Source organism: Canis lupus, chromosome 27 (genome assembly GCF_048164855.1).
Source record: "Canis lupus baileyi chromosome 27, mCanLup2.hap1, whole genome shotgun sequence".
NCBI classification, from domain to species: domain Eukaryota; kingdom Metazoa; phylum Chordata; class Mammalia; order Carnivora; family Canidae; genus Canis; species Canis lupus.
Genome location: NC_132864.1, coordinates 31,460,818 through 31,485,905, shown reverse-complemented (window position 1 = coordinate 31,485,905; position 25,088 = coordinate 31,460,818). Strand labels below are relative to the sequence as shown.

Below are 25,088 nucleotides of genomic sequence, written 5' to 3'. Positions count from 1 at the left end.
CTCAGCCATTAGAAATGACAAATACCCACCATTTGCTTCAACGTGGATAGAACTGGAGGGTATTATGCTTAGTGAAATAAGTCAATCGGAGAAGGACAAACATTGTAAGGTCTCATTCATTTGGGGAATATAAAAAATAGTGAAAGGGAATATAAGGGAAGGGAGAAGAAATGTGTGGGAAATATCAGAAAGGGAGACAGAACATAAAGACTCCTAACTCTGGGAAACGAACTAGGGGTGGTGGAAGGGGAGGAGGGCGGAGGGTGGGGGTGAATGGGTGACGGGCACTGAGGGGGACACTTGACGGGATGAGCACTGGGTGTTATTCTGTATGTTGGTAAATTGAACACCAATAAAAGATTAAGTTATTAAAAAAAAGAAGAATCCATCAAAATCCTAGAGGAGAACACAGGCAACACCCTTTTTGAACTTGGCTACAGCAACTTCTTGCAACATGCATCCATGAAGGCAAGAGAAAGAAAAGCAAAAATGAGCTATTGGGACTTCATCAAGTTAAGAAGCTTCTGCACAGCAAAAGAAACAGTCAACAAAACTCAAAGACAACCTACAGAATAGGAGAAGATATTTGCAAATGACGTATCAGATAAAGGGCTAGTTTCCAAGATCTATAAAGAACTTTTTCAACTCAACAGCAAAGAAACAAACAATCCAATCATAAAATGGGCAAAAGACATGAACGGAAATCTCACAGAGGAAGACATAGACATGGCCAATGAGCACATGAGAAAATGCTCCGCATCACTTGCCATCAGGGAAATACAAATCAAAACCATAATGAGATACCACCTCACACCAGTGAGAATGGGGAAAATTAACAAGGCAGGAAACCACAAATGTTGGAGAGGATGCGGAGAGAGGCGAACCCTCTTACACTGTTGGTGGGAATGTGAAATGGTGCAGCCACTCTGGAAAACTGTGTGGAGGTTCCTCAAAGAGTTAAAAATAGATCTGCCCTACGACCCAGCAATTGCACTGCTGGGGATTTACCCCAAAGATACAGATGCAATGAAACGCCGGGACACCTGCACCCCGATGTTTCTAGCAACAATGTCCACAATAGCCAAACAGTGGAAGGAGCCTCGGTGTCCATCGAAAGATGAATGGATAAAGAAGATGTGGTCTATGTATACAATGGAATATTACTCAGCCATTAGAAACGACAAATACCCACCATTTGCTTTGACTTGGATGGAACTGGAGGGTACCATGCTGAGTGAAATAAGTCAATCGGACAAGGACAAACATTATATGGTCTCATTCATTTGGGGAGTATAAAAAATAGTGTAAGGGGATAAAGGGGAAAGGAGAGAAAATGAGTGGGATATATCAGAGACACAGACAGAACATGAGAGACTCCTAACTCTGGGAAACGAACAAGGGGTGGTGGGAAGCGAGGTGGGTGGGGGGTAGGGGTGACTGGGTGATGGGCACTGAGGGGTGCACGTGATGGGATGAGCACTGGGTGTTATGCTACACGTTGGCAAATTGAACTCCAATAAAAATAATAATAAATAAATAATAAATAAATAAAAATTTAAAAAGAGCACATTTATCTTGATGAGCACTGAGTAATATACAGAATTGTTAAATCACTATACCATATGTCTAAAACTAGTGCAACTGTATGTTAACTATACTGGGATTAAAATAAAATAAAAATGGTGCTAGCACAACTGGATAATCATATAAAAATAAAAATAAAATAAAATAAAATAAAATTCCACCCAGAGTTAAATCTGCCCTCTGCTACAGAATTAATCTCTTCATCCACATTAAAACATTCAAAAGACTTCTCATCTATGTCCCTTTTAAATCTTTGATATTCTCACTTAATGTGAAGGCACTTTTGGAAGTAGGAGAAGCAAGTAGCATGCTCCTGCCTCCCTGCTCCAAGGAAGCAGGAAAGGTATATCTTTTCAACAACATCTCAACTGCCTATGGTTCCAGGTTCCTTCCAGTACATGCAGAGTCACAGGTTTCAGAACTAAGAAGTCTTTAGAGACCAAAGCAGATTGTTTCAAAGATGGGATAATAGGCAAAACCTCTCCCTTCCTGGACCTCAATTTACATGTCTGTAATATAAGGGCATAAGACCAAAAGCTCTCTAGGGCCCTTTCCAGAGCTAGGATTCTATGACATTTCTGATGGCCATTCTCAGAACTTATTCTGCTGCATCTGTGCTCTCCTTAAGATGGAATGATGAGACCTCTGGCCTGGCACCGGATGAAACCACACATGACCTTATGCTCCCACACCTCTGCACACCACATGCCTCCACAACCATCGTCCATGTGTGCACCAAATGTAAGAAGAAAAGGTTCCAACACACAAGCTGAGGAAAGTTTTTTCCATGATCAGGATAAATCTCTGGATCCTCACTAAGCATTATCTTACTGAACTTCAGAGAAAATTTATTTTCTAAATCCTATGTCAGGATAAGATCCCCAAGAGCCTCTCACCTCTCCTCCTGATGTCACTAGACTCACCATTGCTCAGGTTCCATCTACTTTCAGTTCACAGTCTCTGACTCTTCCCTTCTCCCTGGCCATGCTCCCAAATCAAGTCAGGGTGGCAAATACCCGACTCATACTTACTGCGCACTGTGAACTATGAGGTATAAGGAGGCTGCTGTGATTCTGCACCTTTCTCTTCCCCTTGACCAGGTCTCAGAGTGAACTTCCCAAAACCCACTTATCCATCTCATCTCCCACTTCACTCCTTACTCCTAAAAGAGAGATCTGAGCTTTGATGTAGGCATTTTGCAAAAACTTCAGTAAGGTGGTCTTGCTGTTGGAAGGGTAACTTTTTAAGGCTTGGGATAGGCTCCAAATCACAAATCACCTATATCAAGGGTCTCCTCTGGGGTTTCTTGGATGTCCTCCTCTCCAGCATCCAAGTCAATACGCTCCTCTTTGCTGTTGCGTAGGCTCCAACACAGGCGGTAGAGCTGTGGAGAAAGCAAAACAGGTTGGCAGAAAGATCCAAATAGCATATTGGACCAGAAGTTGAGAGAATAAAAAAGATGTGCATCAAGAAAGGAAAAGGTGCATCACTTCTTGGAAGGTGTCAGTGGATGGCTAGTTATTGCTCTAGAACACAGTGAACATTGGAGGTGCTCCATTTAAGGCATTCATTTGGCCAGTGTTTGCTGAATGAAACTCATTAAGAAATGAAAACAACAACAAAAAAGGAGGTACTGTAGTCTCTCAGTACCAACAAAAACATAGATAACAGTTTCCATCCACATTATCTCTAAATAAGTTGAGCACTTCAGTGTAAATTATATGCATGGATATACAAATCCTTATAATATTCAGAGACTAAGAGTCTGCCTTGAATAAAGAAATGTTTGTCAAATTAATGAACTCTTCTTACATATGATAACCAAGTTTGTTCCTTTTAGCCCTGGTGCTAAGAAAGAAGACTAAACACCAATTTGTCCAGACCAGTAGTATAAGAGCAGAGTTTTGTACTATGTGTTTGTCACATTATAAGCAGATAAACTGTAGAATCATAAGTCATATTCGAATAGAATAGAGCTGAAGACACAGTTTCTTGGAAATGAAACCAGAAATTTGAAGAAGTCTGAAAGTCAATGAAATGTATTCATTCCAACTATGCTCTCTTTGGGGACTACCTTGCTTCTCTACTTCAAGAAGAATCATGGAGCTAAATGTGTTTGAGCTGCAATACTTGCAAACACTGAGACATCAGGAATCAATTAATACAGTGCAAAGAAAGCTATTGACAGATTCAGCCAATAAACATAATGGTGGTTCTTCTGCTATAAAAACAGTCTGTTTGACATTAAGATTAGTCATAGCTTTGAAAATTTGGCAATGAGGTTGAAAGTCTCTTAGGGATTCCATAAATCCCTATATTTGTGTATGCATGAGTAAAAAGTTAACAAAGTCCTTTCTCTTTCTTTATGGGTTAATATGATCTTGGGTTAACTCTAGCTCTGTTCCTTGGAAGCCTGGAAAAGGTAAAACATTAGCTATGTTGGATTACCAGATAATACTGCTTATGGTAAAAAATGACCTATAACTGGAAATCTTCATCTGCACTGGGGGAGCTATGAATAAATCCTAAACCAAGGGTGACATCTAGAGTTAAAAAAGAGTAATTGCCATTTCTGGAGTCTTGAATCAATTAGACTTTGATATTGTTTGAAATTTATCAAATTATACTGATAGTTGTTTTTTTTTTAAGATTTTATTTATTTATTCATGATAGTCACACAGAGAGAGACAGAGAGGCAGAGACACAGGCAGAGGGAGAAGCAGGCTCCATGCACCGGGAGCCCGACGTGGGATTCGATCCCGGGTCTCCAGGATCACGCCCCGGGCCAAAGGCAGGCGCCAAACCGCTGCGCCACCCAGGGATCCCCTGATAGTTGTTTGGAGGGTTAATTGGGGGAAAAATTAATGGTATATCAGACTTCAAATTTCCCTGGGTGTGGTAATTTTTGTAATTAAGTATCTCCCTTGTTGGGACCCGTGGAAGTTATGCCATGGAACTGCTAGAAGAAATCTAAGTTCCTATTTGAGACATGAGCATGTAAGCCAGACTAACTCTTGTGCTTATCCATGTGATTCATTCCCCTGCACCTGTGCTGTCTCTTGGGGAGCAGGATCCAGAGAACAGCTTCTGGACCAAAATATGTACTACTATGAGGACTCTTGCTGAAGACACATGCTTGATATTGCTTTGCTGGCACACCATATTTTCTGCTTGTGTTTTTCTATGTAAAACCAATCTCAAGCATGGACTGTTGTAGTCATGTTAGTGTGAGATATCTAATTGATCAAAGGACAACAAAGTGGGTGTTGCAGCATGAGCATGAAACAAGGGCAGGACACATCCCCAAAATGGATACTCACATGCACATCTGGAATTGGCTTGGTGAAGAGAGAGACAACCAGGATGATGACGACAGAAATGACAAAGAGGATGATGGCAAAGTATAGGTAGTGCACTCCACAGATAATCGTGGGACAGTTGCTGGGCTGCATGCAGCTCCCAGTTCCATAGGCAAATTCAGTCACCATACGGGACACCCCAATCAGAAATCCTATGATCAGTCCCCAAAAGGCTCCCTGTGAAAAAAATCCTGAATTAATTAACACCAAACACATGAAACAGCTAGGCATTTCTGGGGCAGGGGGAGTGGGAAAAGGCAAATGAATAAAAATGAGACAAATGATAGCTTTAGGTCTTCTAATGCTAGAACTTGGCATTCAGAATATGACTAGGAACGTGATGTCCAGCCCAGGCGTTTAGCGGGTGTGTTTATCATGTTTCAGTGACATGATACCTCGGTCATAAAATGAGATTCATAATATAATGGAGTACAGTGTCTAATACTTGGTATCAAATGTCAACCCAAAGTCTTAATTCCAAAAACTCTCTTTAATTTTAAAAAAATAATTTGAATCTCCTCCCTCTAGCTACTATCACCACCAATAATTTGAATCTCCTCCCTCTAGCTACTGAATGTGTCCAGATTTAGACACATTCAGATGTAACCTAAGTATCTGCATTGTATTCCTTGAAGACGCTGAAAAACGAATTGGGTCTTTCGAGGATGGAAGAGAAAGGAATGTTTCCATCAAAACATAAGTACATGGGCATGACTGGGTGGCAGGCGCTGAGGTGGGCACTTGACGGGATGAGCACTGGGTGTTATTCTGTATGTTGACAAACTGAACAACAATAAAAAGTAAATTTATTTTAAAAAACATAAGTATTACTTTTTTCATTAGCCTCTCCTAAAGATCCAAAGTCACTGTTTTTAATTTGAGAACATAAAATTATACTATGTGTCTTTATATTAAGTTTTGGGTTTGCATATTAAAAATATGGAAAGCCTTTAAGAGACTAAAAATACTGGAGTACAATTTTTTCAGTTTTTTTTAATCCCTTCCTTCCTTTTTTCCCCTCCTTCATTACTTCCTTCTTGCTTCCTTTTGGTCAGTCCACATCTAGAGAACCAGGTCTGAATCTAGAGGCCACTTTTTAAAAGGACCAGTGACATAATGGTCCTTTTATGGAGGGTATTATGCTGAGTGAAATAAGTCAATCGGAGAAGGACAAACATTATATGGTCTCATTCATTTGGGGAAAATAAAAAAATAGTGAAAGGGAATAAAGGGGAAAGGAGAAAAAATGAGTGGGAAATATTAGAAAGGGAGACAGAACATGAGAGACTCCTAACTCTGGGAAACACTCAAGGGGTAGTGGAAAGGGAGGTGGGCGGGGGGTGGGGGTGACTGGGTGATGGGCACTGAGGGGGCACTTGATAGGATGAGCACTGGGTGTTATGCTACATGTTGGCAAATTGAACTCCAATAAAAAATAAAATAAAATAAAATTTTATGACTAAGGAAAAAATAGTATTGATAAAATCTGCTATAAAGCTTTCATTCTCTTTTGGCAATTAGCCTCTTCCTGTTCCTTCGATTTTATTCTCAAGAGGCTCTTGAAAAATCTGAGAAATTTTGACATTTTCCTCAAGCCTTAGAGTAACACTTCATCACACACCATACCTGACCAGTCCTGAGAATCACTTTGCAGTCTCTACGTGCTACTCTCCAGAGACTCTAGTCTAGACACAGGCTTCTCAACCTCAGCATTGTGGTATTTGGACTCTTTTGAGGGTGGGGGGTGAGCAGGGAGGGAGCTGTCCTGGCTATTGTAGAATGTTTAGCAGCATCCCTGGCCTCCACCCACTAGATACTAGTAGCATATTCAAATCATAGCAATCAAAAATGTTGCCAGACATCACCAAAAGTCCCCTTGGGGAAGGGCAAAATCACCCCCAGTTGAGAACTACTACACTCTATCTCAACTCTTAGACTTATTTTTTGAATACCCTAGTCCTTTGTTGAATTGAGTGTGTTTTTAGTCCACAACAAAAACCAGCCGGGTTTCTAGCCACATTTCACTAACTTGTATTTTAGAAATTTCAGTTTCTGCCAATCCCTATTGAGATATATCCTAAGAAGGGATCCCTGGGTGGCTCAGCGGTTTGGCGCCTGCCTTTGGCCCAGGGCGCAGTCCTGGAGTCCCAGGATTGAGTCCCGCATCGGGCTCCCGGCATGGAGCCTGCTTCTCCCTCTGCCTGTGTCTCTGCCTCTCTCTCTCTCTCTCTCTCTCTCTCTCTGTCTATAATAAATAAATAAATCTTTAAAAAAAAAAGAGATATATCCTAAGAGTGTGCCCATTTCTCTAACCCATCATGATCACTTGCAGGTTTAATTCTGATCTCTCAAGGGCATTTATCTGTGCATGCAGTTTTGTGTTACCAGCAAATCTGGACTATGTCCCTAATGGTAAATGTTAAATGAAGAGAGGCACATGTAATCTTGCACTTCAAAGTTGGGTCACTCCAGTGAACTACTTCCCAAGCATATATTTGTTTCTGTCCTACTGGGAGAAAGGAGCTGTCTCTAACTGAAAATTGTCATCATTTATACTGCTTAGACAATAAGACACATAGTCAGCACCCCCATTCTATCTCATCCTTCCTCGAGAATGTAGGTGGTTTGATACAAAGACAGCTGAGCAACACCCCAGTCAGAAGGCATATCCAAAGGCATCCTTTTCATGGTGTTTCAAAACCTGTAACAGCATCCCAAATGAAAACCCAAACTCTTCAACCTGGCTTTCAAAAAAGTTACTCCTAGTTCAACTTTAACTTGCCCTTTTAGCATGTTTTCCATTTTCCATACACACAAACTCCCTTTCAAGCCAGATGAGATGCCTTTCAAGACCCTCACCCTCACCCTTATCCTTGCATTTCTGCCCCTGAGTGCCAGTACTGTTCTCTCTGCTTTGAATACCCTCTCTTCCCTCTCAGTTTCAGCCCATTCTAATATAGCCTTTCTGTGAATCCCTTCTCATGTTCTGTGGCAAATTTTATCCCTCAATTATTATCTGCTTTCTGTTGTTTTGCATATAAACAGCTTGAGCATCAGGACTTCATCCTTCACTGGCTGGAAGTGCTGGCTGGAAAGCCAAGCTCACTGCAGAACCACTGGAGGGAGCCTGTGCTAGGACTTCCTCTGGAGCTGCTTGCCCAGGGGCTATAAACTTCTTGGATACTGTCATGTTATCAGGTCAAAATCACCCAGATTGAATGGAAAATGTACATCACTTTTTGGTAATGAGTTTGGAACCTGCAGCAAGGAGGAGAGGAGAATCCAAAAGAACATGAACCCAGGAGAGTCCCTAAAGGCTTTCCCATACAAACTTTCAGCGGTACATCTATTCCTGCTTGAGATCCCTGGGAAATAGAATCCATCCCATTCAATGGGGGCATTTCTGTATCCAAGTGGCTTTTCAGGACATGCATAAATGATACTTACCTGCTCATTGACTCTCTTGCAGAAAATAGCAAGCAGGAAGACAGCTGCAATGGGTGGTCCCAAGTAACTGGTAATGGACTGGATGTAATCGAAGAGCTGCCCACTTTGTGCTGACTGCACAATGGGTACCCAGGCAATGCTGATACCTATCAGCACCAGGATGAACAACCTGAAATCAAATCCCCCCAATACAGTGTCAATAAATGGCTCTATGTGAGTAAATATATATTGCTATGTATCAAGTGTGTGTGTGTAGCAAATATATACACATAAATGTATTTATATGTGTGTACATAATTTCATTTATTATATATTATATATACATGGTGTGTGTGTCTGTGTGTGTAATGTGACACAGCAAGGAAAAATAATTTGCGAATTCATTCTTGAGGCTTTTTTTTCCCCTCTATATTCTGCCTCTTTGGGAAAGTTATCTGTGCCTGTGAATAAGTGAAATGCACTCGATTAACCTAAACCAGTCACTGCCATAAGAGAATCACACTTTGACAAGAGTAGAGTATTGGAACAAGGGTATGGATTTGGGAGCCAAACGGTCCTGGATTCAAATTTTCTTTTCTCTGTGTGACATAGGATACCATGCTTAACCTCTCTGAGTCTCAATTTCTCCATCTGTAAATTGGGAATAATATGACTGACCTTGAATAAGGATTAACTATAGTAAAACACCTAGGAAACAGTAGGGACTCAATGAATAGTAAAGGCCATAATTTTTATTTTCTTCTCCTTCTCCTCCACTTCCTCATAATAAAGTGAAAGCCACAGCCCAAAAGAGTTTATAAAGGAACAGTCTAGATAGAAAAGGACACTATCAAGTATTTCCAGATCTCCTCTTGAATTTTACTTGAAGTCTTAAAGAGATTGGAGGGTTCCCTTACAAGCTCCTCTCACTTGTGCTCTTAATTAGAAAGAAGTCTGCGATTCCCTTACTTCATTTCCATAAACTTAAGGCAAAAGAGTCTTAAACTAACCTCTGAAAAACAGTGTTTTCACTCATATATTTCTCCCTCTGGAATGCCCTTCCCACTGCCCACCATTTACCTCCATCCTACCCACTATTTTGGACTTAGCTCAGGTATCCCTCTTCTAGGGTCTTTCCCCAACTACTGCATACCATATTCACCTCTTGGTTGCTTTTATAGTTCCCATAGCAAAGTCTGGGATTGTTTCCTGTATGCTCATCTAGGGCAAGGATAAGCCCCAGGACAGCAATCATGAGATGCACCAAAGTATGAGCCCCAACAACCTTACAGCCAAGGGAGCCAGCCCTGAGCAAAGCAACAAAATGGTTCTCTTCTCGTGTTGCATCATGAGCCTTATAGATAACAGGGGGATAAAACAGTAAAGTCCTTTCTAAGGAAAAAAAAATAGTCAGGGTGATGGTGCTGCTTTCTGTACAGCAAAGTAGTAGATTCAGGCATTGTCAGATTTCCACTAGATACCAAATATCTCATCACCTAACAATGGCCTATCATTTTCCCTTTCCTTCCTTTTCTCTGATCTTGCTGATGAGTCCTATGAGGTGGAAGCCCATACCCCACACACACACTCACTGTGAAACTTTCCCTTGACATCACAAGGACTTGATCCACCTGCTCTGAAGAAGGTGACCTGCCCTAGCCTCACAAAGAGACATAGCAGAGTTTTGGTTAGTCCTCTATCCAAAGCATCTGCTCTATGGTTAGTCAATATTATGAGTACCTCTGACCCATGTATTAACCCTCTGGCTTTTAGTATCCTATTGTGTCCATTATCCCATTTGGCCATAACAAATGTTCATATATTCTGGTGTTTTAGACTTTACAAAGCATGTTGCCAAGCACGGTATCACTTGACCCTCACAACAGTCATGCAAAATGTTGCACCAAAGGGTCAAGGGATCAGAGGCACCTGGGCCTTGAAGATGGCCCATGTGAAGAGCTACAGTGTAGAAGGCTGAGAAGGGTCATGCAGGGCAATATAAAGGGCCTTGGACAAGGACTCCATTGCCCTGAGTTCCAGTCCTGGCTCTGTCACTGTCCAGACTACCTGAATTTAGGCAAGATGAGCCTCATTTGTTTGTTGATAAACTAGGGTTACATTAGATGATATCTGATGTCATATCTTATTCCAGACAGGAAATGCTTCATGATCTTCAATTTAAAGTTAAATACCACTGAAGTACAAATATAACTGGCCACAGAAGTTACTCCCATTCTACCCAAGCATCTATCAGTCTTCTCTACTTTGGGAGGTAGCAGAGCATTCAAACTTTCATGGTAGGTAGCAAGAAAAAGCCGCACTTACCTTCCTGCAATCATAAGCTCTTTCTCAGATGCTCCCTTTCGGACCTTGGTGTAGATGTCCATGGTGAAGAGGGTACTGGCACTATTGAAGATGGAGGTTAAGGAGCTCATGAGAGAGGCCAACATGACTGACAGCATCAGACCTCGCAGTCCTGAAAGAGAAAGAGGTTCTGAGTGGTACACACAGCTACTCAGCTCTTTTGTACTTGGGAATTGTGAGGACTCACGGTTTGTTTACCTTCTGAAACTATGCCGTGTTCTCCAACTTATCTCTCCAGAAACTAAACATTTTAAGGAATAGACTGTGGCTTTAAATTATATTGTGAAAAAAATGAAAATAAATAAATAAATAGTAAATAAATAAATAAATAAATAAATAAATAAATAATTATATTGTGAGCCCAAAGCAGTCAACAAAGAGATAAGGACAAAATATATATGAAGTAAATACTTTGTAATTAAATGGTGGTGGTGGTGGTGAATGGTGATGTTGGTAATGGTGTGTGTGGTTTCATCTAGGAGGACTTTTATAAGGCCTTTTACTCAAAAATTTCATGGCATAGCAGAAAGATTCAAACTAGGGTTCAAAAGATGAGGTTTTTCAAGAAAGTGAAAATCTAGGCACCTGGGTGGCTCAGTAGTTGAGTGTCTGCCTTTGTCAGGTCATGATCTCGGGGTCCTGGAATTGAGTCTTGTATCAGGTTCCCTGCAGGGAGCCTGCTTCTCCTTCTGCCTATGTCTCTGCCTCTGTGTGTGTGTGTGTGTGTGTGTGTGTGTGTGTGTCTCATGAATAAATAATTTTTTTTTAATTTTAGTGGCCTGTTGGAGAGGGGGCACGATGGCGGAAGAGTAGGATCCCCAAGTCACCTGTCCCCACCAAATTACCTAGATAACTTTCAAATCATCCTGAAAACCTACGAATTCAGCCTGAGATTTAAAGAGAGAACAGCTGGAATGGAGTGAGAAGAGTTCGTGCTTCTATCAAGGTAGGAAGACGGAAAAAAAGATTTTAGTGGCCTGTGGGTGGCCCAGTCAGTTGATATCTTGATTTTGCCTCAGATCGTGATCTCAGGATCCTGGGATCAAGCCCTGCTTTGGGCTTCATGCTCAGCGGGGAATCTGCTTCAAGATTCTCTCTTTCTCTCTGGGAAACAAACAAGGGGTAATGGAAGGAGAGGTGGGCGGGGGGGTTGGGATGACTGGGTGCCGGGCACTGAGGGGGGTACTTGACGGGATGAGCACTGGGTGTTATACTGTATGTTGGCAAATCGAACTCCAATAAAAAAATATACCAAAAAAAAGAGATTCTCTCTGTCTGCCTCTGCCCTTCCCCTTGATCATTCATGCTCTCTTTCTCTAAAATAAGTAAATCTTTTTTTTAATGTTTTAAGTCTTAAAAAAAAAAAGACAGAGAACTAACATAAACACTCCCACATAGTTCAGTGTAATCCAAACCTGAACTCTAAAAGAACCAGCCATGTGACTCTTCAAATTGCAACCTTAATTAATAAGCAGCCCTGCTCAGCAGAATAGTTAACGATTACCTCCCATTTGTACAGAAAACATGAAAATGGTTTGCCCAAGGTCACACATCCAGTTTGTGGTTTAAAAAAAAAAAATTCTTCAATTCCAGCCTTGAGCAGAATTAAGCAAGCCAGACCGCCAGTTGCTGTGTGGGCTTGGAAAAAATCATTTTCCTTCCGTAGGTCTCAGTTTCCCTAACTATAAAATGAAGAGGTCTGACTAGGTAGTCTCTAGGTGACCTCTCAGTAATAAAATTTTATAAGTTTATTGTAAATTTTCCTGATCAATACCTTTGAAATTTTAGTCTCCTGAGACACTTAACCTAATGAGGTTTGCATCCCTTGAGCCAGAATTAGATTTTCCTTCGACATGAAACATGAACAGTAGCCCCATAGGTCTACCCCAAAACTGTTAACTACTCTGGACTACAAGTATTCAATTGCCTAGGATAACACATTCTCTGTAGTGAGAAATCCCCTTGTGGCCCATCCATCTACTGCCTCAAACTTCCTTATACTACCGCTAATATTGCTCTACCCTTCCCTCCAGGTTTTTCCTTGGAATATCAATTCATTCTAAAGGAAAAACTTTACTTAGTTCAAGCTTCCATGTTAATGTCTGTTGGAGAGCTCCAAAATACCTCCTATATGAGCATGAAAAAGTTGGGTTTTTCACTAGCACATTTTCAAATCACCACTTTTCCATACCCGACTGGTGAACACATGGTAGGTCTCATAGAGCTCAACAAAGTCATATGTCTCCTTTCCACTGAGGGAAGACATGTTCAAAAACTGAGGACACCCAGAAGGAGGCCTTCCCTACTGGGCCACCAGGCTCAAAAATTGCTTTTCCTCAGAGGAACACAGAAATCTACATAAAGTATAAGACAAATCAGCCTCCAAAGAAAGACTTTGCCAGCAAGATGACTCTCACCATCAGGCATGAGCTCCACCACCAAAGTCGGGTAAGCGATGTTGGTACAGCCAACCTCAGTACCACAATATTTCTTACATTCCGAGGGGACGGTGCAGGCAACTTTTTCTAGGGAAAGATGAAAAGCCATGTCAGCAAGCAGACATCGGGTTCTGACAGACATCAGCATCTCAAGATTTGCTTTCTTGAAACAAGGCTTCAAACAAGACATTCCTACCCAAGGCCCTGAATTGGTTCCACAGAGAGTACAGCTTCAAGCTGCACCCTTCTATCCCATGCCCCTGCCTTGCTGGTTTGCCCATCTCCAAGATCTGACCAGGGAGAAAAGCATTCTTAGGCAGAGGAGAGGGAAAGCAAAGCAATGCTCAGGGTGAGAAGAGAGAGGGCACAGAGTTTAGACTTTAGCTAGGCCTCCCTACAACTTAGCAGTGACCATTGTCTTGTTTCTCCTGAAGATCACAGTGACCTTTAGCTCCCAATTTTGAGGTTTATCTGAAGTAGCTTTTTTGCAAGTAGGATTGAACACCCAGATGACTGAGGGAATTCCCCAGTGGGAGGGCTATTAGGTAGTACTTCCAAAATGTGAAAAATCTGGGGTAGAGAGAGAGACAAGAAGTAGCCTGGGAGGGGAAGGGGAAATAATCTAGAGACGTGGAGAAAATTTTAGTAACTTCTTTAGAATTAAATCAATAAACATTTATTAGGTATCTACTACAGATATATCATTTGGTGCTGTTCCCTAGAGCACTGATTCATTATAGCACTATATGATATACTTTTATGTGCGTCATACCCATTACAATATAAATTATTCAGTTAGGACTATTTTTCTCATGACAAATGATCCAGTTTAGGAGTGTAAGAGTGTAAGTGTTCCTATTAGGAACACTATGAACATCCAACGGCAGCAAGTGCCCCCACATTGTCTTGTCTTCATTTTGGGAGTTCACCAAAGTTTTGCTCCATGGTGCTCCTTTTTTGCCATTATTTCATATTCCAGGAAACAATTTTGACCTATGATGGCTGACCAAAAAAAAAGCAAATGGCAATGCTGAAGAAGCCACAAAGGGGTCAAGAAAGATGCTATTACCCTAGATAACAAAGTATAAGGCTCAGGGCTCTTCAAAGAAATGGTCCAAGAAACAGGGCTCTGAGCACCAAGCAATTAGAAACTGGTCAGGGTCCTTTGACATTAAAGACATCATACACACTACCATAGCCTGAGGAAGACTGAGCAAAATGTTAGCAAATATTAGTTGGAAGGAGCTACAGATAGAGGTATATCATGACTTCAGAGAATTTGCAAAAAGGGAAAAAGTAATTGTCAGTGTAAGGAACCGGGAAAGACAACCCCAGAGGTTCTGTGACTTCAAGTTGTTCACTACCTAAAGGGAGAACAATAATACTTGGTAATTGTGGCAAGAATAAAAGAAGGCGGCAGAAGAGGAAGAGCAGGGAGCTACGAGGTTTTAGAAGTGACACAGAACCAGGAGAGTGGGTGAGAGGGGCTGCTGAATCCAGCAAAGGGCATCACCTGTGTACAGAATGCGGCTGATCATCCCTGGCATCACCATAAGGAACATGGGTAGCAGCTTCATGTACCCACACAGGATACAGCCGGCCTTCACATGAGACATGTTTTTGGCTGAGAGGCAGCGTTGCACAATGACCTGCCAAGGCAAGCCAGTAAGAAAGGGATGCAGGCCAGAGATCTCTCAATGCCCTCTAGCTATTCTCAGTTCCACATGTCCTTGGTCCTTGGCCTTGTACCCCCTTGTTACTAGGGCTCAGTGACACCAAACTACATGAACCCTGCCCTACTATACCCAACACCACAAGTCATAGAGACAGACAAGAGTCCCTGTAAAGACCTGGAGAACACCCCCATCCACCCTACATATCCAGCATGGGTACCTGATCTGTGCACCAATACCACAGGGCAAGGATGGACAACCCAAAGATGAGCCCAGGCCATGGCAGATCTCCACTGATGGGATCTCGGAAAATGTGAAAAGAGTCAGCTCTTGGTGTATAGCATTCTTCCTTAACGGTGAAGTTTCCATCAGTAATCACAGTTGGAAGGGCGTTCATGTACTTTGTCATGAAGGCATCATACCCTCCCACTTCGTGAAAAGCTGGAAAACATCAGCAATAAACATATTAAAACTCTCCACTCTGCATTCGGGATTCCTGAGAATGCCTGAGAAACCACCCTCACTGTGTGGTCTTGGACAAGTCACTTTCCTATTCTGGGCTTCAGTTTTCTTGTCCATTGAATGGGATTATTAACCCTGCCCAGGCTTCAAGGGGTGCTGGGGGGACACGGGGTGGGTAGCAACTGTGAGTGTCCAAAGCAATAACCTGTGGAAGTATTTTCATCACAAACCTTTTTTGAAAGGAAAAGTATTTGAATTATTAAAAGAAACACCTTGGTTTTTTTTTTAACACCTTGGTTTTGAAGATTCAGAAATGTTTTTCCCATCACCCTTCACTGTCAGCAGCAGCCTTTAAAATCCTGCATGGAGACCTAGAGATCCACAGACTCAGCCATACCACCCAGGGCCACAGCAGTGTGGTAGGATGGACAGAGAAAGGGTGAGGTGTCTGGAACCCTACCACCTCTTTGTTGTGCATCCTTGAATAAAGCATTCCACCCTCTGCCCTGCAGATTCCCCTCCCACAAACAATTACCACTAGGGAAAATCAAACAGAAGCTCCTGAAAACAGAATAGAGAGTTGATAATAGGCTTCACAGGACACAGAGTGGGGCCCCGAAAAACAAAATGCATTATATATTATTCCATAACAAGTACTTCTAGGTCTAGGGTCTCCAGTCTTGTCTTTAGGATTTCAGACAAAATTTCAAAATTGGGGTCAGGCGCCAACATAGACTGGCTATTTTTTTAATTTTGTCAAATAAGGACATAAATAAGAAAATGATCACTTACTATCATCAATTCATTAAAAAGGGACATTTAACATCAAATATAGACAAGATGTAATCTGAGGTTTAAAATACAACATCTGAATATATTTAGCCTGATGGATATTTAGACTTATCTCTTTTTTTGTCCAGTTTCTCTGTGGAGGGAAGACCATGACATCAGAGGCCCACGCTGGGGACCACTGGCTCAGTCCATCTAGAGAGAACAGTAGGGACCAGGTATTACCTGGGCCAGGACCAGCCTGAGGTCTCCAGGGCTGGGGAAGGTGCCCTTACACACTCACTAGAGTAGCCAATCCAGGTTAGACCACTCCCCTGGGGAGGGCAGAAGATGCCCAGCTCACCGCCTGGGCCAGTAGCAGGCAGGGAGGCTAGATTTGCTTCTTTCTCCCTAGGCTTCTTCCTCTGCCTCCCTGCCCCCTCAGCCTGCCACAGCCCCACTTACCAAACCCAGTCAGGATAAGAGACCCCACCAGCATGATGGCCGTCTGCAAAGTGTCTGTGTAAATCACAGCTGCCAGGCCCCCTAAGCAGGCAGAGGAAACAATACATGTCACCTCACATACAAGGACCACTTGTCAGCCTACCTCCTTTGTCCACTCCTTGCACCTCTCTCTCTGCACATCCTCTGAGCACACCTCTCAGTCACCTGTCTGCCTTTCCTTCCTTCCCTCCTTTGCCTTGTTACAGCAATCATTTAAACTACCAGGCCTTATTGCTCCCACACACACTCCAACTACCTCCCATTGACCACCCTTCTCCACCCAAATGCATCTGCTTGCTCAACCTACCCTAACACTATGCCGTGCCCATTCCTGACTCTATTCCCTTGTTTTCACTGTCCCTGCACCTGGCACCCTCCTTGATTCTCCCAACTCAGCCAACTTCTATCCATAACCTGGAAGGCCAATCCCTGCCCCACTTCCTAGAAGAAGCTACACTAACTATTCCAGCCAACACTGGAGTTTTCTGGAAGCTCCCTATAACTTGTTAGGGTCTGAATGTTGGGACTCAACAAAGAGTCCATCCTAAAACTATTTCCTTGGTGTATCTGTGTATCTCTCTTCCACAATAGAAGCTATGTCTCCTACTTCCTCCTCTTTTCCTGTGCTTTTGCTGAGTCATTTGTATGGACTCACCTGTGATTGTGTAAAGGCCAGTGATTGCCAATAAGATAAAGATGGCCAGGTAAAGATCAAGACCCAAGGCCATGTTGATAAATATGGCCCCAGAGAAGATATCTGCCTGGAGGAAGAGAAGAGACAGAGTTAAGGGTGAAGGAAGCCAGCTGCCTGAAGGCTGAACCCCTGCCCTGGCAGAGGCACTTCAGTTGCAGAGATAGAGAAGCAAACTTGGAAAGGGTAGCAGAAGGTGTCTCCTGAGTAATATCAATGCCTGTGATTTCTGAGCCCAATGTTGACCATATCCCCTTGCCTTTTGGCTAAAGTCCCTCAATTAGAGGTTCATATTATTATCCCCAGTTAAGAATATAAAGACAAGAACTGCACAATTCCACATATATAAGGTCTCTGACATTCAAAGTTATATAATCATAAAAAATAGTGAAAGGGAATAAAAGGGAAAAGAGAGAAAATGAGTGGGAAATATCAGAGAGGGAGACAGAACGTGAGAGGCTCCTAACTCTGGGAAACGAACAAGGGGTGGTGGAAAGTGAGGTGGGCGGGGGGTGGGGGTGACTGGGTGATGGGCACTGAGGGGGCCACTTGATAGGAGGAGCACTGTGTGTTATGCTATATGTTGGCAAATTGAACTCCAATAAAAAAAAAACACATCAAATTTATATAATCAAAGACTAGAATGGTGATTAACAGGGGCTGGGGGGAGGGGAAATGGGAAGTTATTAAACAGGCATAAAGGTCCAATTAAGTAAGATAAGTAAACCCAAGACATCTGCCACACAACATTGTACCTATAGTCAACAATAATGTATTTTACACTTAAAATTTGTCAAAAGGATAGATGGCATGTTAAGTGTTGTTACCACAACAAAATAAAATAAAAAATAGAAAAATATGAAAAAACATAGAAAAATATGAGTACCTCAGAGTCATGCTCTATTCCTGAGTTTCTCAATAAGCTATATTCCAGATGATAATAGATATACAATGAAAAAAACGATTCCCTAGTCAAAGAGATTTGTGAAATGCTGGATTATTCGATCTGAACACAACTGAATACACATTCTTCTAGTGTACATGGAACTTTCTCCAGAATAGACCACATACTAGGTAACAAATCAGGTCTCAACCGATATCAAAAGATTGGGATTGTCCCCTGCATGTTTTCAGACCCCAATGCCTTGAAACTAGAACTCAATCACAAGAAAAATTTGGAAGAAACTCAAACACATGGAGGTTAAAGAGCATCCTACATAAAGATGAGTGGGTCAACCAGAAAATTAGAGAAGAATTTAAAAAGATTCATGGAAACTAATGAAAATGAAGATAGAACTGTTCAAAATCTTTGGGATACAGCAAAAGCAGTCCTAAGAGAGAAATACATCACAATACAAGCATCCCTCAAAAAATTAGAAAAACTCAAATACACAAACTAACCTCCCACCTAAAGGAACTTGAGAAACAACAACCAATAAAACCTACAACAAGCAGAAGAGAGTTAATAAAGATCCAAGCAGAACTCAATGAAATAGAGACCAGAACTGTGGAACAGATCAACAAAACCAGGAGTTGATTCTTTGAAAGAATTAATAAGATACATAAACCATTAGCCAGCCTTATTAAAAACAAAAGAGAAAAGGCTCTTTTAATAAATTAATAAACCATGAATGAAAGAGATCACAACCAAAACCAAGGAAATACAAATGATTTTAAAAACATATTATGAGCAGCTATACGCCAATGATAGGAAATTTCGAAGAAATGGATGCATTTCTGGAAAACCACAAATTACCAAAACCGGAACAGGAAGAAACAGAAAACCTGAATCGGCCAATACCAGGGAGGAAATCGAGGCAGTCATCAAAAACCTGCCAAGTCACAGAAGTCCAGGACCAGATGGCTTCCCAGAGGATTTTTTTTTTATTTTTTTATTGGAGTTCAATTTGCCAAAATACAGCAAAACACCCAGTTCTCATCCCCACCAAGTGCCCCCTCAGCACCCATCACCCAGAAACCCCAAACCCCGTCCACTTCCCCTTCCACTACCCTTTGTTCGTTTCCCAGAGTTCAGTGTCTCTCGTGTTTGTCACCCTCACTATTATTTTCATTCATTTTCTCTCCTTTCCCTTCAATAACTTTTATATTCTTCCCAGGGGAATTCTATCAAACGTTTAAATATAGACTATATTTATATTATTTACATTTATATTTAGACTAGAATAGCTATTCTGGACGGAATCCTTCCAAACTCGTTTTATGAAGCCAGCATCACCTTGATTCCAAAATCAGACAAAGACCCCACCAAAAACGAGAATTATAGACCAATATCCCTGATGAACACAAATGCAAAAATTCTCAACAAAATACTAGCCTTTATGATCCAACAATACATTAAGAAGATTATTCACCATGAACAAGTGGGATTTATCCCCTGGATGCAAGGCTGGTTCAACACTTGTAAAACACTCAACGTGATAGATCATATCAACAAGAGAAAAAACAAAAACCATAGGATCTTCTCAATAGATGCAGAGAAAGTATGTGACAAAATACAGCATCCATTCCTGATCCAAACTCTTCAGAGTGTAGGGATAGAGGGAACATTCCTCATCATCTTAAAAGCAATCTACGAAAAGCCCACAGCAAATATCATTCTCAATGAGGAAACACTGAGAGCCTTTCCCCTAAGATCAGGAACATGACAGGGATGTCCACTCTCACCACTGCTATTCAACATAGTACTAGAAGTCCTAGCCTCAGCAATTAGGCAACAAAAAGACATAAAAGACATTCGAATTGGCAAAGAGGAAGTCAAACTCTCCCTCTTTGCAGATGACATGATGCTGTACATAGACAACCCAAAAGACGGGATCCCTGGGTGGCTCAGCACTTTAGTGCCTGCCTTCGGCCCAGGGTATGAGCTTGGAGTCCCGGGATCAAGTCCCATGTCGGGCTCCCTGCATGGAGCCTGCTTCTCTGTGTGTGTGTGTGTGTGTTTCTCATGAATAAATAAATAAAATCTTAAAAAAAGAAAAGAAAACCCAAAAGACTCCACCCCAAGATTGCTAGAACTCATACAGTAATTTGGCAGTGTGGCAGGATACAAAATCAATGCCCAGAAATCAGTAGCATTTCTATACACTAACAATGAGACTGAAGAAAGAGAAATTAAGGAGTCTATCCCATTTACAATTGCATCCAAAAGCATAAGATACCTAGGAATAAACCTAACCAAGGAGGTAAAGAATCTATACCCTAAAAACTACAGAACACTTCTGAAAGAAATGGAGGAAGACACAAAGATATGGAAAAATACTCCATACTCATGGATTGGAAGAATTAATATTGTGAAAATGTCCATGCTACCCAGGGCAATATTCACATTTAATGCAATCCCAATCAAAATACCATGGACTTTCTTCAGAGAGTTGAAACAAATAATCTTAAGATTTGTGTGGAATCATAAGACCCCAAATAGCCAGGGGAATATTAAAAAAGAAAACCATAGCTGGGGGCATCACAATGCCAGATTTCAGGTTGTACTACAAAGCTGTGGTCATCAAGACAGTGTGGTACTGGCACAAAAGCAGACACATAGATCAATGGAACAGAATAGAGAATCCAGAAGTGGACCCTCAACTTTATGGTAAACTAATATTCGACAAAGGAGGAAAGATGATCCACTGGAAAAAAGACAGTCTCTTCAATAAATGGTGCTGAGAAAATTGGACATCCACATGCAGAAGAATGAAACTAGACCACTCTCTTGCACCATACACAAAGATAAACTCAAAATGTATGAAAGATCTAAATGTGAGACAAGATTCCATCAAAATCCTAGAGGAGAACACAGGCAACACCCTTTTTGAACTTGGCCACAGTAACTTCGAGCAAGATAAATCCATGAAGGCAAGAGAAACAAAAGCAAAAATGAACTATTGGGACTTCATCAAGATAAGAAGCTTTTGCACAGCAAAATAAACAGTCAACAAAATTAAAAGACAACCTACAGAATGGGAGAAGATATTTGCAAATGACATATGAGATAAAAGGCTAGTTTCCAAGATCTATAAAGAACTTATTAAACTCAACAGCAAAGAAATAAACAATCCAATAATGAAATGGGCAAAAGACATGAACAGAAATCTCTCAGAGGAAGACAGACATGGCCAACAGGCACATGAGAAAATGCTCCGCATCACTTGGCATCAGGGAAATACTAATCAAAACCACAATGAGATACCATCTCACACCAGTGAGAATGGGGAAAATTAACAAGACAGGAAACAACAAATGTTGGAGAGGATGTGGAGAAAGGGGAACCCTCTTGCACTGTTGGTGGGAATGTGACCTGGTACAGCCACTCTGGAAAACTGTGTGGAGGTTCCTCAAAGAGTTAAAAATAGATCTGCCCTACGACCCAGCAATTGTACTACTGGGGATTTACCCCAAAGATACAGATGCAGTGAAATGTCAAAACATCTGCACCCCAATGTTTATAGCAGCAATGTATACAGTAGCCAAACTGTGGAAGGAGCCTCGGTGTCCATCGAAAGATGAATGGATAAAGAAGATGTGGTTTATGTATACAATGGAATATTCCTCAGCCATTAGAAATGACAAATACCCACCATTTGCTTCAATGTGGATGGAACTGGAGGGTATTATGCTGAGTGAAGTAAGTCAATCGGAGAAGGACAATCATTATATGGTTCCACTCATATGGGGAATATAAAAAATAGTGAAAGGAAATAAAGGGTATAGGAGAGAAAATGAGTGGGAAATATCAGAGAGGGTGACAGCACATGAGAGACTCCTAACTCTGGGAAATGAACAAGGGGTAGTGGAAGGGGAGGTGGCCGGGGGCTTGGGGTGACCCCGTGTCAGATCCTGAAGCCACCACTTGCCCGGATAAGCACTGGGTGTTATACTCTATGTTGGTAAATCAAACTCCAATTTAAAAAACATACGGGCAGCCCCGGTGGTGCAGCGGTTTAGGGCTGCCTGCAGCCCAGGATGTGATCCTAGGGACCTGGGATCGAGTCCCACGTCAGGATTCCTGCATGGAGCCTGCTTCTCCCTCTGCCTGTGTCTCTGCCTCTCTCTCACTCTCTCTGAATGAATAAGTAAATCTTTTAAAAAATAAATAAAAATAAAAAACATACAAAAAAACAAGAAATGCGGGATTAAATAAAACTAAAAAAGTTTCTTCACCACACTACTTCCCTGAGCCTTTAATATACAGAGAGCATGTACTGTGAATCCCCAGGAGGGGAACATGGTAAATGACCCTTGACAAACTTATTTAACTATGGAACTCTGTTTGCCAAGGAATAACTATTAACACCTTGAGATTCCTCCAACCCACCTATGAACTGCTGCTCTAAGCTATTATCCATCATTTACACCTCAGTGTGCAAAAGTTTATCAGATCTATTCCCCAACGCAAGTACTAAAAAGTCATTGACAGGGAAACCCCACCCATACTCTGGAGTGAAGAGAAACTTTAGCAATATCATAGGTTTATCTTTCAGTCCAGATGGAGTACACCTTGACTCAAACACAATCAGAACATCACCAAGAATCCCTTGCACAGCAGGCTTACTTCTAGGTAGTTTTATCTACATTATCTCAAGAAATTTTAGGGAGAAGTGTTTCCTCTTCACCCCAAAATATAACTTCCCCAGTTATATTCTTTTTTTATATAAATTTATTTTTTATTGGTGTTCAATTTGCCAACATATAGAATAACACCCAGTGCTCATCCCATCAAGTGCCTACCTCAGTGCCCATCACCCAGTCACCCTCACCCCTGCCCACCTCCCCTTCCACCACCCTTAGTTCGTTTCACAGAGTTAGGAGTCTCTCATGTTCTGTCTCCCTTTCTGATATTTCCCACTTGTTTTTTCTCCTTTCCCCTTTACTCCCTTTCACTATTTTTTATATTCCCCAAATGAATGAGACCATATAATGTTTGTCCTTCTCCGATTGACTTATTTCACTCAGCATAATACCTTCCAGTTCCATCCATGTCAAAGCAAATTCACCAGTTATATTCTTGATGCAGTTTTCTTTCTCTTCCCTGCCTCATTTATCCCCATAAAAAAAAAAAAGTTTTACCTGGCTGGATGGTGCAGTTGATAATTTAAACCAGAAAACACTGGAGTCACCCAAAATGAATATTCATGGAAGCTCCAAAATACCCCTGGGATGGGTAGTATTAAGGGATGATCATGGTAAATCTATTATTTCCAGATTGCTTGGTGTGGAAGAAACTAGAACTCCCCTAAATGCAATGCACAAGCTATTTCATTGCATAAAACCTAATATATTTCAGGGCGTATAAAGGGCCACCCAGTCATAACCCTGGGAATGGTGCCCTTGCATCTCCTCTCCATTCTTAGTTTCCCCACCCCCACCTCCTTACAACTCCCTGGGGCCCTCCAGTGGCTCAGCTCCCCACCAATCAAATCTCCTAGTTGGCAGAGAGTTTGTCTCACACCAAATCCAAGCTTATATGCTAATGCACAACCCTCTCTCCCAAGATGGGTCTCCTGAAGACTGGCGCCATATCTCCTCTGCAGATTCTCTAGCCCCAGGGGACCCCATATCATTGTCTTTCTTAGTAAAGGAGGAGACATAGAGTCAGAATGTAAGGAGAGAATAGTGACTTAGAAAGAGACCACAGGGATGCCTGTGTGACTCAGCAGTTGAGCGTCTGCCTTTGGCCCAGGGCGTGATCCCAGAGTTCTGGGATCGCATCCCACATCAGGCTCCTTGAGAGAAGCCTGCTTCTTCCTCTGCCTATGTGTCTTCCTTCTCTCTGTGTCTCTCATGAGTAAATAAATGAATAAATAAAATTTTAAAAAATAGAAAGAGATCATACACACAAGGATTAGTGGTCAGAAGACCTGAGTTTTAACACCAGTGCTGCCATTATAGGACTGAGTGACCTTGGATAAAACATTTCACCTCTCCATGTCTCTGTGTTCTCATCTTTAAAGTAATAAGCTCTGATTCTGACAGCTTATGATTCTCAGTAGCTGGAACTGGGAAAGTCCTACAGTCAAAGAAAGCATTCCCCTCCCAGGTCCTATTCCACTCTATCCTATAAAACCAAAGAGGAAGAAAGACCCCCCCAGATGCACATCAACTTTGCTAAGAGTTTCATATCCACTCCTTCCTGACTCTGCACACTGAGCCACTGGAATTGCAATGAATATTTATAATGCTGGACCCTTCCCTCCCATGCCTCTGTATCATCACATAAAGTTATTTCAGTTGAAGGGGCCCCATTTATTGATTACAATGGAATGCTGCTAAGTGCATACACTTTTGTTTGGTGGGTTAGCTAATAAGCATATATGGGCAATAAAAGGATGTTACTGCCTTAAAAATGCCCTTGTTTGGTTTATTTTCCAGAATAGCTCATTTTTAATGCTTTATGACAACATGCCATAGGAGACTATGCTGTCATTAATATTGGCTTTCCTGGGACATCTGGGTGGCTCAGTCAATTAAGTAGCCCACTCTTGATTTTAGCTCAGGTCATGCATGATCTCTGGGTCCTGGGATGGAGCCCTATGTGGGCTCTGTCCTCAACAGAGAGTCTGCTTAAGGATTCTCTCTTTCTGCCTCTGCCCTCACTTGTTCGTGCTCTCTCTCTCTCTCCCTCAAATAAGCAAATAAATCTGAGAGGAGGAGGGGCAAAGGGAGAAGCAGACTCCCCACAGAGCAGGGAGCCTGACATGAGGCCCTATCTCAAGACCCTGGGATCATTCCCACCAACAGTGTAAGAGGGTTCCCTTTTCTCCGCATCCTCTCCAACATTTGTTGTTTCCTGCCTTATTAATTT

At 41.8% G+C, this 25,088-nt stretch overlaps 1 protein-coding gene across 1 annotated transcript in view; it reads right to left on the bottom strand.

The window, feature by feature from the left end:
- Window positions 1-25,088, bottom strand: part of SLC5A1 (solute carrier family 5 member 1) — a 74,340-nt gene that overhangs the window by 8,925 nt on the left and 40,327 nt on the right. The window contains exons 6-14 of the mRNA XM_072803371.1: window positions 17,234-17,339; window positions 16,540-16,620; window positions 15,065-15,285; window positions 14,685-14,820; window positions 13,151-13,258; window positions 10,695-10,845; window positions 8,391-8,559; window positions 4,905-5,120; window positions 2,863-2,968 (exon numbers count right to left, since the gene is read on the bottom strand). Of these exons, the coding sequence (XP_072659472.1) occupies window positions 2,863-2,968; window positions 4,905-5,120; window positions 8,391-8,559; window positions 10,695-10,845; window positions 13,151-13,258; window positions 14,685-14,820; window positions 15,065-15,285; window positions 16,540-16,620; window positions 17,234-17,339 (1,294 nt within the window). The remainder of the gene's footprint in view (window positions 1-2,862; window positions 2,969-4,904; window positions 5,121-8,390; window positions 8,560-10,694; window positions 10,846-13,150; window positions 13,259-14,684; window positions 14,821-15,064; window positions 15,286-16,539; window positions 16,621-17,233; window positions 17,340-25,088) is intronic.